Source organism: Eubalaena glacialis, chromosome 14 (genome assembly GCF_028564815.1).
Source record: "Eubalaena glacialis isolate mEubGla1 chromosome 14, mEubGla1.1.hap2.+ XY, whole genome shotgun sequence".
Taxonomy (NCBI): domain Eukaryota; kingdom Metazoa; phylum Chordata; class Mammalia; order Artiodactyla; family Balaenidae; genus Eubalaena; species Eubalaena glacialis.
In genome coordinates, this window is record NC_083729.1 from 78581387 (window position 1) to 78596859 (window position 15473).

Sequence of the window (15473 nt, forward strand, 5' to 3'; positions counted from 1 at the left end):
AAATGGCCCACATCAAAAAAAAATCTTAAAAAAAAATTATTGAGACTTCCAAAAAGTTTTTGTTTATATGTATGGATTACATCTATTGATATACACCATGTTAGAAATTAAAATTGCATTTAAAATATTGTGGGGGGGGGGACTTCACTGGTGGCGCAGTGGTTAAGAATCTGCCTGCCAGTGCAGGGGACACAGGTTCGAGCCCTGGTCCAGGAAGATCCCACATGCCGTGGAGCAACTAAGCCTGTGCACCACAACTACTGAGCCTGTGCTCTAGAGCCCGCGAGCCACTACTGCTGAGCCTGCACTCCACAACTGCTGAAGCCCGTGTACCTGGAGCCTGTGCTCTGCAACAAGAGAAGCCACCGCAATGAGAAGCCCACGCACTGCAACAAAGAGGAGCCCCCGCTTGCCGCAACTAGAGAAACCCTGCACGCAGCAAAGAAGACCCAACACAGTCAAAAATAAATAAATAAATAAATTTTAAATAAATAGCCTTTCTTTTAAATAAAGTGAAATAAAAATTAAAATATTTGTTTTAAAATAACCATAATAAATTCATTACATGTTAACATAAATACACTTTTTGAGAAAAATAACTATTTTCCCAAACAATTATAAATAGAGTATAATCTATAAAAATATTGAATCACTATGCTGTATACCTAAAAGTAATGTAATATTGTAAATCAACAGTACCTCAATAAAAAAAGTTGATGAGGATAATTCTTTATAGAAGAGTCACAGCTAATACATGCAGAGGGATAACATTAGAAATTACTATTTTGCAAACTCTAAAAAATTAGTAGATCTGCTAATGATCATCTTTGCTAAAACCACATTAAAAGATTAATTGGAAGGTTTGTAATGGATGGATCAAGCTAATTATCCATTGGTCAATCAAAACGTCACTGAATTTGAGACAACCAGGAAACATGTATCTTCTGCTTTGGTACACAATCTGAATTATTCCTGTTCAGAAATTTTTAAACCTCAAACTAATGAATTTAATTAAGTGTCTAGATTTAAATACAGTTCTCAAGAAGTATATAAGGTAGAGAAACATGTTAACACCACAAGAATTCAATCAGCCAAATATGGAATGCAAGAAATTCCACAGGGAAAATAACCTATAGACTTTTAAAAAATAAATTGCATAAAAGGGGGAGGATGCAGAGAACTGTTATAAATTTAAAGAGATTAAAAGACACATTAACCGTAAAATAGATAGCTAGTGGGAAGCAGCCGCATAGCACAGGGAGATCAGCTCGGTGCTTTGCGACCACCTAGAGGGGTGGGATAGGGAGGGTGTGAGGGAGACGCAAGAGGGAGGAGATATGTGGATATATGCATATGTATAGCTGATTCACTTTGTTATACAGCAGAAACTAACACACCATTGTAAAGCAATTATACTCCAATAAAGATGTTAAAAAAAAAAGACACATTAACCAAATGCAGTGTTTGGACCTTGTTTGCATCCTTATCCAACTGTAAAAGGATCATTTTAGGACCATTGCGGAAAATTGAACATGAACTGGTGTTATATGACATCAAGGAATTACTTGGGTTTTGGTAAAACCAATTACTTGATTTTTGTTTGAATGTGTTAATGGTATTGGTTTGGTTTTTTTGTTTTGTTTTGTTTTTAGGTTCTTACACATTACAGAATCTGTGATGAAATACTAATGATGTCTGGGGCTTGTTTTAAAATACTCCAACAACAGCATAAAGTGTTGGAAGTATTTTAAAAAGAGCAGAATGTTGATGGTTGTTAAACTGAGCACCTTCTTTTACCTCTTGTGTATGTTTGAAATACTCTGATACAAAAAGTTCTTTTAAGTTCTCTTAAAGTATAAAGCCTCAAAATTAAAATGGCAGAAATAACTCCAAAAATTCTTTTTTAATGGTCAATCAATTGCTACACAATTAGTGTCTTTCAAAAAGGGGGGTGAAATTAGCCGCTGACCGCTATCAGCTGAGAGCTGGCCTGGTTCAAACAGTCTCTGTGCTTCTCCAGTTGAACTCAAACAGTTTCATAGACCACCAACATCAGACTTGGTCACTTTGTGCCCATGATGCCTTGAGACAAAAACCACACCATAATCAAATCTGAGAACAGACACAAACAAGAACTCTGTCCAAACCACAAAAATGATCGAATATCCTCCTCTCTCCACTAACCAGAGTAACTGCTACATCTTTACTGACACCTTGAGCCACGCTGCCCTATAGACTCCTAGATAGATGTTACTATGATACCCATCAGAGAATCGCCTCAGCTTTTTGCCAACAAAAATTTAGAGTGTCGTGGTGTCCCCTAAAAAGACATGTTCAAGTCTTAGTGACTGATAACCTGTAAATCTGACCTGATTTGAAAGTAGGGTCTCTGCAGATATAACCAAGCTAAGCTGAGGTCTTACTGGACCTGGATGAGCCCTAATCCAATAATTAGTGGATTTGTAAGAAGAGGAAAATTCGATTATAGCCACACAGAGAGGAGAAGGCCATGTGACTATACACAGGAGGTGAGCCAAGGAGCACTAAGCATTGGCTGCAAACATGAAAAGCTACGAAGAGACGAGGAAGAACACTCCCCTAGGACTTTCAGAGTGAGTATGGCTTGGCCAACACCTTGATTTTAGACTTCTAGACTCCAGAATTATGCAAGAAAAAACTTCTGTTGTTTTAAGCCACCCAGTTTACAGTCATTTGTTACAATCGCCCTTCAAAAGTAATACATAGAGCAATACCCTGCTTCATTGAACCTTCCTCAAACTTTCCTATAAGAAGTCCTTTTAATGTTCTTTTACTGAGACATCTCATGGTTTCCCATGGTCTGTGGTCTCCCTTATCGCAATAAGCAATAAACCCAATTTTTTTTACCATGGATGAGTTCCAGTGATCTTAAAGCTATGGGCATTGACTGCAGGCATGCTATAGGGAGATAAATTTTAGCAAAGAGCCCATATTGAAGATAAATATCTGGAATTTTTTAAATTGAGATGTAATTGACATATTATATTAGTTTTACGTGTACAACATAATGATTTGTTATATGTATATATTCCAAAATGATTACAGTAAGTTTAGTTAACATCCATCGCCACCAATATGTTTTCTATGTCTTTGACTTCATGTTTTTTTTAGATTCCACATAGTAGTGATATCATTACAGTATTTGTCTTTATTTGTCTGGCTTATTTCACCTAGCATAATGCCCTCGAGGTCCATCCATTACATATTGTCACAAATGTGATATATATATCACAGCACATTTTCTTTATCCATTCATCCATTGTTGGAAACTTAGGTTGTTTCCATGTCTTGGTTATTGTAAATAATGCTTCAATGAACATGGGGGTGCAGATATATTTTTGAGTTAGTGATTTTCATTTTCTTTGGATAAATACCCAGAATTAGAATTGCTGAATAATATAGCAGTTGTGTTTTTAATTTTCTGAAGAACCTTCATAATGTTTTCCATAGTGGCTGCACCAATTTACATTCCCACCAACAGTGCACAGGGGTTCCCTTTTCTTCACATCCTCACCACACTTGTCATTTCTTGTCTTTTTGATAATGGACATTCTAACAGGTGTAAGGTGATGTCTCATTGTGGTCTTGATTTGCATTTCTCTGATGATTAGTGACGTTGAGTATATTTCAGGGTACCTGTTGACAATTTATTTATGTGTCTTCTTCAGAAAAGTGTCTTTGCCCATTTTGAAATTGGTTTGTTTGTTTGTTTTCCTATTGAGTTGTATGATGTCTTTATATATTTTAGATATTAACCCCTTATCAGATATATGATTTGCAAATATGTTCTTCTATTCCTTAGGTTGCCTTTTCATTTTGTTGATGGCTTCCTTTGATGTACAGAAGCTTTTCAGTTTGATATAGTCCCATTTGACCTGGAATTTTCTTCTTTTAAAACTTCTGTCCCATTAATATCCCTTGAAAAGTCTTCCTGTACCCCCACCACCTGGGGAATGAAACCATTGCTCTACAATATGAAGGAGTTCCTCAGCTTTGTCTTCCAGAATACCAGCTTGGTCTTTAGTCTTATCCATTCTGTTGTTTAGTCCATCTATTTCATTTTTGTAATCTTGACTATAATATAATTAATTTCCAGGGATTATTTCTTATATCTCACTAATTCTTTCTTAGAGCATCTTGTTTTATGATAGGAATGAAATGTCCTCTAAAATCTCTCTGGGGGTTCCATTTGAATTTTTAAATTTTTTCTTTTGTTCTCCAAATTACCTCCATTTTCTTCAGGGTTGCTCATTTAGTTTATTCTTCTTCTCTCTTCCTTGATGTTGATGTTTCTCAAATGTGTGTTGACTTTACTACTTAGTTCTTAAGTGAGGACTGAGTTGATTAGTGAGAACAACTTGTTTCCTCAAAAGGCCCCTGTCTTAAATGAGAAAGCTCCCATGATCTCTGTGGGAATGTAGGATGTTTGGTTAGCAGGCTTCCCCATACAGTGTGTGGGCATGGGCAACCAGGAAGCCAGAAACATTTTATAAATGCCAAAATAATAAGGATTTTTCTTCTAGTAGTGAAGTTAAGTGGGTTTCACTCTTGGATGGAGCTGTCTATCCTTTTGACTCTCAGTTGAGTAAAGTGGAGGTCTGAAATCATCTTTTTTTATCTCTGCTTTCCTTATCTCCCAAGCCTAATGTCTCCTTCCAATATCTCCTTATATCTCCCAAAAACAGACCTCCCCCTTTCTCTACAAGTCAGTCCTTGGGTTTTAGGCTGGAGGGAGAGTGTCAGCACTGCCAGCCTTAAGAGCCCTGTTTACTCTACTTGGAATAAGGAGAGGGAAGGACAGAGAAGGGAAGGACCCACAAACCTGATCATTCCAAGTACTCATCTTTGGCTAATTCCCAAGGATCACCCTGGGACCTGTGTCTGCTTTTCTTGCATGTATTGCTGTTGGGTTCGGCGTTTCTTGGAGACCCCCCTGAAAGGCAGTTCTTCCTTCCCTCTGTCTTGGGCCTGCATTCTGCCCTTCTCAGTTGAGTAATCTGTATCTATGTACTTTCCATCTTCCAAGATTTTTTTTCAAAACTTTCTTCCTGCTGCTGGTTTCCCTTCCCATTATACTTTCATCAAGCAGGTACAGGTATAAGTGTAGATACAGAAATGGAGAGAGTTCTACCTTTCTGTCATTCGTGGGCTTTTAGGAGGAAGGGATGGTAGCAGTATATGCTCAGTTGACCATCTTGAAACAAAAAAACAAAAAAAAATTAGCTCTATTTTTAAAGAGATAGAGATGGTATAATACAATAGTTGTACAAATGCTTAACCCAAAATTCAAGTCTCTAAAAGAACTTTCCTCTGTAGATAGCCACAAGTACATATTCATTCTCCTCCACCATTAAGATTCTGCTGTAGAAGAAATTACATTACCCTGTGCAGCTGTGCTTCTGCTTAGTGGTTCCTGTTTGTTGTGTGCCATGTGTCGTACCTGGTAAAGATGGTGAAAGCTTCTACCAGTAAAGTTTTTCAAGGTTTTCTTAAGTCATTAAGTGTGTCTATTCTAGGTGTTAGTTTCTTTGAGAACCTGTGAAGTATTTACATAGGTGAACAGAGGTTATGAAAAAGTAAGAAAATTGGTCAGATTGTCATTTGATTTAAAAATAAAAATTAGCTTCAAATCATTTATAGAGAAGACAAAAAGATATTTCCTCTTAGAGAAAGGTGTTAACTTCTGACATAAGACCAGGATTCACATAAAACCATTGTTGATTTCCAGATACCACCTATTTTCCTTTTACTATTTCAGCTCAAAATTTAACTTTTGAAGGAGTTCAACTCTACAATATATAGTTGAATGTATTTTGATTTCAGATGATGGGGCGCTTTTTCAGTGGTCTGGCACAGTCAGGGGCCTGGTGCTGCTTTGATGAATTTAATCGAATTGACATAGAAGTTTTGTCAGTCATCGCACAGCAGCTCATTACCATCAGGAATGCCAAAGCTGCAAAGGTAAGGCACTGGTCAGTTGTCTGTGGAGATCGCGTTTCTTAAGTTCATAATGAATTTACGGCATGTTGCATCTTAGGAAGGACAGTGCTAACTTTAGCCTATGTATTCCAAGTTTCCAGTGTCATTGGTGAGTATTACAGCAACGGGACTTAGTTGGATGAATTAATTGTTCATCCAGGCAACACAGAGAAACAACTGTATGGCAGACATTGTGCTGGGACTTGAGGATACAGAGTTGGTGAGACTCAGTCCCTGCCCTCATGGGACCTTGTTCTTCCCACCCTCAACACACATGCACATGCGCACACACACACACACTTTCTTGTACTCCCTGTCCCGTTCTCCTCTACCTCCTCTTTTACTCCTCACCTTTCTTATTCTTGCCTTTGACATATACTTCTCTGCTAGGTTTCTCTAATGCTGCCTCTTCTAGGCTCTACTGCCTTCCTCATGGTCCCTAGTCTCAGCCTATTGCTGGTAGAAAAATGAGAGAAGAGTCCTGGAAAACCCAGGGGGACCTTGACTCTCCAGAACTCACTGGGCTGGAAAAGCCAAGGAGTGTAGGGCCAGATGAAGATATTAAAATGGCCTCACTATTTAAAATCTGATTTAGCCCATATGAGCATGTTCCTGGAGAAGGGTTTTGTACTGGGAAGGTGATGGCAGTGAAGGATGGGACCAAGTCCCCTACCGCTCTGTGTTGACCTTGTGAGATTATGTCATGAGGTCATCAAAGGGCAGAATGATGTTCAGCCAGTACAAACCAGAACAGCCTTGCCAGTTGTTTAATATTTAAATAGTCACTGCCCCGAGCCCCTGGAAGGTCCCCACCATTACCTTGGCCCCTACCTGAAAAGTCTCAGACCTCCTCAGGATCCAGCCACAAGGGTTCATCCTGACCTACCAAGGGGACCTCTGGACCCAGCTCCCGCTCTAGGGACAGGGGCCATTCTCATCAGAAAACGCCCTGCTAAAGAGCTGTTAAATATTTTATCGCCTCTGCAAAAAAGCATATTATAGAACAAGTAAAAAGAAAGCAGAAATTGGACTTTTACCAGCTACTAAATTGTACACATCATTGTACTTTATACTTATTTCATCTTCACACCAAACCAATGTGAAGTAGATGGAATTTTCCCAAGCTACAGGTCAAAAAGATTAAGAGAAATTAAAACATTTCTGGGAACAACATAGAACCAAGACACACATCTAAATCTGTGTGACCGTGGGGTGCATGCTCCTCCAACTACACACCCTCCGGGAGGCCTGCATTAAAATCAGGGACCACCAGATATAACATAATGTCAGTCGTTATCACCATCCTGAGTGCTTAGCATGCTTAGCAAAGCCTGGGGAGCAAGGGAGAAGGAACCAGAGAGAACGCAAGCAGCCTTGAAGCATTGCCAACTGGAGGGCAACCATGTGAGGTGAAAGGAAGGTAGGAGGACATCTGAGACTAACCAAATCTCACCCTTGACTTTGCCGGTGGTCAGATGAGATAGTTGGAGTAGAATATGCCCCCTAGAATACATGAAGAAACTAAAGCACAGCAATTTACAGGTTTGAATAACACAAAAGCCATTTAACAGCAGCAGGACTGGGGTCTCCAGTTGTGCGGTCCAGCACTTTCTCCTCCAGGCTATGACACATCACCCCAGCTCCATCATGGTCTTCCCCTGTATTCTTTGTGACTGAATATAGTGCCTTCATCCAGTCACCCACCTAGAATCCTGGAATTCATCTTGAATTTTTCCCATTGCCATCAACCCCAGAATCTAAGCCATCACCAAGTCCATTCAATTGTACCTCCTAGATCTCTCTCATCTCCAATAAGAACTCCCTAATTCTGACTCTCCTCATCTCCCCAATAACACTTCCTACTGGTCCCCCTGTCTGTAGTTTGTCTAACCTGTCCAATGCCATCCTTGGTCCTATCACTCTGCTCAAAACTCTCTGTTTCTGCCCATCCATGGAACAAAATCTAAATTTTTTAGCCGAGCATGCAAGATTTATGATGCTCAGGCCCCAGCCTACTTACACTTTCCTCCTAGAACTTTACCCTTTAGCAAAGTGAATAGCTGGCCATTCCCTGAACATGCAACGCTGTTTCTTGTTCTTGCTCCCTTTGACTGGAATGGCTGCCCTGTTCATCTATGGGAAATACCCTCTTCATTCTCCAGGTCTCACACGGGCTTCCCTGCTCCTCCTATGAGCTTTGCTCCCTGCGGGCTCTGCACACACCTCCACTGTAGCATCGATTGCACTACATGGTCATGGTCCTAGGTCTAACTCTACACAACAAACCCAGGAGCTTCTCAAGGGCTCTGTATGCCCATTCCTAACCCATTGCCTACCTGGCACAGATGCTCAATGGGTGCTTGCTGTTGAATGAAAGTGAAGGGGTAATTCCAATGACTCTAACAGTGGGCCCTCAACCACTCAAGGACTAAGATCAGATTCGAATTTCTTAGGGATTCCAGAAGGTAGTGGTGGAGAAGGTTTGGTGGCCATTAAATCTAAGTTGAATTGAGGAGTCTCAGCGAAAGATGTTGAGGCCTAGAAGATTACAGGTCTGGGCCAGGAAGGCGGAGACACCTGGGGCAAGGCAGGGGCAGGAAGGCAGACAGCAGGAAGCACGTAGCCCGGAAGAGATTGGGAGTGGATAGGACAGAATCAGGAGGGAAACATTCCCAACAGCAGGATTCAGTAGTCTTTGCTTGAATGCATGTTACACAAGTTTTGTACTCGAGTAGTAATTATGGGAAAGAATTTACAAATGTCGGGGGACGTGTTAACTTATATTTTCTCTTTCCCTTCAACAGCTCTCTAGATTCATGTTTGAGGGGCGGGAAATAAAGTTGGTTATGACTTGTGCAGCCTTCATCACAATGAATCCTGGATATGCAGGCAGAACCGAGTTGCCAGATAATTTGAAAGCCCTGTTTAGACCCTTTGCGATGATGGTTCCAAATTATGCCTTGATTGCAGAGGTGAGCTTCACATTATAAAGCAGCAAAAACTTAAGCTTGTTTCTTTTATTTAGTATTTGATTCTATTGTGGTAGAAAGTTTCCCTTATGAATGCAGTCTAGCCAAGGTTATACAGTATCGTTTCCTCTTAAGTGTGTAGATATGATCGTTACCACATAGAATATTTTGTTCTCTGTGTGTGTGTGTGTGTGTGTGTGTGCATGTGTGTTTGTGTGTATGTGTGTAACTGCTATATCCCTAAAGCCCAGGATGGTATCTGGAATATAGTAAGCCCCCAAAACTGGAATGAATAAGTAAGTTTAATTAACCAGTTCATTGGGGTTCATCAGTTTGTCTCTAGGAATTAAAATGTCTAGATTATTCTAAAACGACTGTATTATTCTCACTTCTCTTGCTGCATTATTTTTTTAAATTAGAGTCAGGGGATGTTAAGTAAAAGCAATACTAATCACTAATGATGGAGGGCAGGGATTTGTTTCTAGTCTGTATCAACTTAGTCAAAAAATAGCAATCATTAATAAGCTAATTATTTATGATTGTATTTGTTCCTTCTGTATCTATCTAGGAATCTTTCTATTTAAACTTTTTTTGTTTCTTCATACTAGTTAACACCCAGTGTATTTAAATTTTATATGTATTTTTCTTGGCACTTTTTACCGAGGTATAATTTATATATAGTAAAGGGCACAGATCATAAGGGTACAACAGAGTGAATCCTTACACACGTATTCACCTGTGTGATCACCAAGACCAACATATAGGATGTTTACAGGACTCTGGAAGGCCCCTCATGCTCGGTGCTGTATTTCACAGCAAGGGATGCTACCCCTTTTAGAACGGAGCTTCTCAGAAAGCACATATTACTCCTGTGGCTAATAAATTCCTGACAACAGCTAATTTAAAATATTCCTCTACATGAATTAAAAGTAATTGCCTAAGAATAGAATAGACCATGCCAAATCCTATCATTAGAAAAAGTACAACTTTTATTAGTATAATGCCTACAGCATCTCATGAGTCCACCAGTGTCCTCTGTGGGTAAGGTGGGGTGGTGGGCAGTTAAAGCAGGTGGCATCTTCACTCCAGACCCCTCTCTGGACAGGACAGTAAATGACTTGCTCATTGTCCAAAGCTGGTAGGAAGAAAACCAGGTTTGGAACTCAGTCCAACATTGTGTTCACATCTCACGTTTTGTCCTATTGTTATATTACTCAGTAATTAATTGGAGAAATTTAAAAATCCAGTCTTCTGAGTGCTATTCCTATTGTTGTTACAGATTAAATGAATCAGGGTCTGTCATCAGTAAATATTTTTAATCACCTGCAGTGCACAGAGTACTGTGCTAATAGGTAGTGATAGAGGAATGAAAAAAAACAGACATCAGTATGAAATCTCTGCATTATCTCAAATCACGATTCCGAGGCCAACTGCAGTGATTTGAGTAGATTATGGATTGAAGGAAGTGTCCACACCCACCTCCACTATCATCACTGATTTATTTAACCAAGGGTGCAGAAACTTGTCAGAGGGAAGGTGGCCTCCTAGGGCAGGGGAGAGGCTGCAAATCTTTGCGTAGCTTCCCTTGACTCCCAAGGAGCCTAAAGGGAGTGCATCACTGACACTGTCAGATCAGGGAAGCTCAAGTCGTGCTTTTATACTCAGGCCTCACAGCACCATCCAGCCTCCACGATGTGAACATTTTCACAGTAGGCTCTGCTGCTTCTTGAACCAAATGTCACCAAGACCACATCTTCATCTATCGAAAGAAAGCAGAATCAGTGCTCAGACATCCCCATGTAATATCCCACCTTCCACCTTGTGGCACAAAACCTTTTCCCTTCAATCTTTACATTTCCTTGTTAAAGGATATAACAACTTGGAGAGATACAATATAATACCTAAAGTAGATTTTGAATACATTGGTATTATGCTAATATGTTGTTATCAATATAATATAATAGACGCTGCATTATGTTTTTCCATTCTAGGTAATTCTATATTCTGAAGGATTTGAATCCAGTAAAATATTAGCAAGAAAAATGACTCAGATGTATAAGCTTTGCAGTGAACAGCTCTCTCAGCAGGATCACTATGACTTTGGCATGAGAGCCGTGAAGTCTGTACTGGTCATGGCTGGGTAAGAAACCAAAGTGGGCAAGAGTCAAGTTTCCAACCACGTCATCACTTGCATTTCATGAGTAATTCACAGATGGCTCTTAAAGCAACATAGCAAGTGATTAATAAATGTTAGCTGCTGCTGTTGTCATCATGCTTACCTTGACACCCCCCTGCCACAGTGAAATGGGGCATCTCTCTTCATCCCAAGGTTCTTCACTGTGAGAACCAACATAGCTGCCCCCAGACCAAACCTGAGTCTCCACTAGGCTTTGGCTAACTTTTGTTTCCCCTGAACTCATCACATACAATGGGTTTCAGTGTACAAAAGGCTTTACCACCATAAGCTAGGATGACGAGACTTAAAAGGCATACAGTTTGTTATGCAGCTACACTAATTAAGTCATACACATCACCTGACAAAGCATACTTCAGTTTCATCATTCCATCCTCAGTCCAAGCTTTTATCCTAGACGCCCCCTCTCTCTTTACAGTTTGGTCCAAGGCTGAGCTTCTTTCTAGTTCCTAGTAGAGCAAGAGTCTTTTCTCTTCTCAGGCCCCAGCTTCTCTCTTTATACCCTCTTGACACGCCCACCTGTGGCATCCCAAGCTTGTCCAGAGTCTCTGAGGGAATCTGTCTTCTGTCTACTCCTTCCTCTCAGGCCGTGACTCGCTGGCTCAAGCTCCGCCCACACAGGACCCCTTCTGCCTGGCTCCTGTACCCCTGGCTTCTGCACAAATCTCCCTGCCTTTCTACCCTCTGTTCCTTCTTTCAACCTCCTAGATACAGTATTTCTCCTCTTTATAGGATTGCCATTAAAGGAAGAGGGACACTAAGGAGTTGAGACACGCTTGTATTCAGAGAACACAACTACAGCCCACGGGCAAGACAGACAAAGGAGCAGTCATCTAGAATATAATGTGTGAGGGCAACCATGGGGCTGTGCCCTGGGTTCGTTGGCAGGGGATGGAGGAACTTTCTAGAGGAGGGAATGTCTGAGCTGGGTTTTGAAAGAAAAACAAGAGCCAGCAAAAGACCAAAGCAGAGCATTCTGGGATAAGAGAAAAAGGAGTCACAGCGATATGAATCATCATGATGTATTCAGGGAACTGTAAATACAGGTTGAAGTCTGGATTGATGGGGGGAGTTTGAGAAAATGTCCTTGTCATTCTCCTCAAGGCTATGTAGCCTGTGCCTGACTTGTCCTTGTGCCCTCTTGGAGATGGACACTGGGCATGCAAGGGAAAATGGTCCCCTCCTTCCAGCAGGAATCTGCAGTGGTATGCCCTCCACAGCTTTCTGCAAGCAGAATCCCTGACCCACAGGTTTGGAAAATCATGTTCCATATTATGTTCTTGCAATGTCATCTGAATTATTCCTTTAAATTTAGGTCTTTAAAAAGAGAGAACCCAGACCTAAGTGAAGATGTGGTATTGATAAGAGCTTTACGAGACTCTAACTTACCAAAATTCCTAACAGATGATGCTGTTCTATTCAGGTAAATTTCTAGGTGTGACAGATAAAGCATAGCTACTGTGTAGAGGTAAAGCATAGTTTATCTTCAGATATGTCTGCCTCTAACAAGGTATCATCTTTTCTAGAGACACTTGTTACAATTTTTAAAATACTAGTTTAAATAAAGATACTAAAGTTTTAGCCTCAATCCAATCATTTATTTTTTTCAAAATATTGATCACCAAGCTGCATGCTATGCAAATTAGCATTTGGTTACAAATTCCTGACCTAAGAGAAATTCCTGACTCAAAAGAAGCAGATTTGGGCCCCCACATAAATGTGATTGCTTTTATCTATTTCTACTTTTATTATTTAGTTTTATGTTTATTCAAGTCATATAAGTATGTGGTTTTAAAAATAAAATGCTATTATAAGTTACTCTCATGAAAAACAACAGTTCCCTGCCCTTCACCAAGTCCCACTTCCCGAAGGCAATCATTCTTCAATTCATTCATTCGTTCTTTCCTATTTCCCTCCATACTTTTTTTTAACATCTTTATTGGACTATAATTGCTTTACAATGGTGTGCTAGTTTCTGCTCTACAACAACCTCCATATTTTTTAGTACCACGTTTATGCCATCTCATGACTTTTCCATTTTAGATGTTATCTATTAAGTTACTAACAGAGAGATGAGGATATGCACACGCACCTCTCCCCCTCCACCCATCCTCTCTGTGTAGTCATGTTACAATATAACTGGAGCTAAATATTCAGGATTTCCATAATTTATTATAGAGGTATAAATATTACCCAAAGCTGTGCTATCTTTCCCTTGTTATTAAATTATCTAGATTTTCATCTTCCCTTCATGTATTAATTATCTTAATTTTTGTTTTTTATTCCTTTTACCTACTTTTCTATAAATCTATCACTAATTCATTTCAAATTCTGCCAGAATATAAATCTCCTAAAAACAAAAACAAAAACGACCTTCGATCATACAAAATATTCTCTCGAATTTGTCTCCTTGGAGCCCTCGTCCTCCTCTCTGATCTACACTGGTTGCCCATTACCCCTGGTGCATATCTGTCATCCTGGGATGTCCATTTATGACCTTGCTGGGGATTCTCTTTGCCTTTATCCACTATCAGATCTCCTGTTACCCAGAACATGTGTCTACTCACTTTTGGCAGAACATGATGAAAATTTCTATACAGTTATGTTTGCACAATTATGATATTGCTATGAGTGAGATTCTAGGAAGTACATTTCCTAGATCATGTGGTATGGACGTTATAAATTTAGATAGATCCTATCAATATGTCCTCCAAAGACATTTTACATTTATATAAACAGTTTTATGAAAATGCCCATATCCCTTTGTATGTTTTGGAGGGAGAGATACCAAAATAGTAGCCTATTTTATGTACATTACTTTAATTATTAGTACCACTGAGCATCATTTCTTATGTTCATTACTCATTTATATTTATTATTCTTAGAGCATTATTCTATTGTGCTTTTACTTAGCAATTTGTGGGAAATCATAAACTTTATCTGGTATAAAAATTGGAAATATTCTCTAAGTATATCATTCACTCTTTAAGTTTATGTTTAAAGCCTTTTGCCTCACAGAAGTTTGATTTTTGCTTGTTTTTATTTTTTCACTTTATCAACTTTTTTAAAAGTTATAGAATTTTTATCTTTTTGAGGTAGACTTTCTTAACACAGTGTTGTAAAGTTCATCTCTTATATTTTCATCTAGTACCTTTTTTTCCTTGCTCTTTTTTTATCGACATATAGTTGATTTACAATATTGTATGTTTCAGGTGTACAGCATAGTGATTCATTATTTTTATAGATTATACTCCATTTAAATTTATTATAAAATATTGGCTATATTCCTTGTGCTGAACAATATATCCTTGTAGCTTATTTGTTTTATACATAGTAGTTTGTACTTCTTCATCCCCTACTCCTATCTTGCCCCTCCCCCCTTCCCTCTCACCACTGATAAACACTAGTTTGTTCTCTATATCTGTGAGTCTATTTCTTTTGTTATATTCACTAGTTTTTTTTATTTTTTAGATTCCATATATAAGTGATAACATAGGGTATTTATCTTTCTCTGTATGACTTATTTCACGAAGCATAATACCCTCCAGATCTATCCATGTTGTTGCAAATGGCAAAATTTTATTCTTTTTATGGCTGAGTAATATTCCAACGTATATACATACCAAATCTTCTTTATCCATCCATCTGTTGGTGGACACTTAGGTTGCTTCCATACCTTGGTTATTGTAAATAATACTGCTGTGAATATTGAGGTACATGTAGCTTTTCAAATTAGTGTTTTCATTTTCTTTGGATTTATACCCAGGAGTGGAATTGCTGTATAATATGGTAGCTCTATTTTTAGTTTTTTAAGGACCCTCCATACTATTTTCCATAGTGGCTGCACCAGTTTCCCACCAAGAACATAGAAGTGTTCCCTTTTCTCCACATCCTCGCCAACATTTGTTGTTTGTGGTCTTTTTGTTGGTTGCCATTCTGACAGGTGTGAAGTGATATCTCATTGTGGTTTAGATTTGCATTTCTCTGATGATTAGTGATATTGAGCATATTTTCATGTGCCAGTTGGCCATCTGTATGTCTTCTTTGGAAAAATGTCTATTCAGGTCTTCTGCCCATTTTTTAGTCGGGTTGTTTGTTTGTTTGATATTGTGTTGTATGAGCTATTTATATATTTTGGATATTAACCCCTCATCATTTGCAAATATTCTCCCATTCAGTAGGTTGTCTTTTCATTTTGTTGATGGTTTCCTTTGCTGTGCAAAAACTTTTAAATTTAAGTAGGTCCCATTTGTTTATTTTTGGTTTTGTTTCCTTTGCCTTAGAGACAAATC

At 39.0% G+C, this 15473-nt stretch overlaps 1 protein-coding gene across 1 annotated transcript in view; it reads left to right on the forward strand.

Moving 5' to 3' along the window:
- The window catches only part of DNAH6 (dynein axonemal heavy chain 6), a 290936-nt gene that overhangs the window by 126427 nt on the left and 149036 nt on the right, over positions 1 to 15473 (forward strand). The window contains exons 30-33 of the mRNA XM_061168664.1: positions 5863 to 6000; positions 8823 to 8990; positions 10979 to 11127; positions 12497 to 12604. Of these exons, the coding sequence (XP_061024647.1) occupies positions 5863 to 6000; positions 8823 to 8990; positions 10979 to 11127; positions 12497 to 12604 (563 nt within the window). The remainder of the gene's footprint in view (positions 1 to 5862; positions 6001 to 8822; positions 8991 to 10978; positions 11128 to 12496; positions 12605 to 15473) is intronic.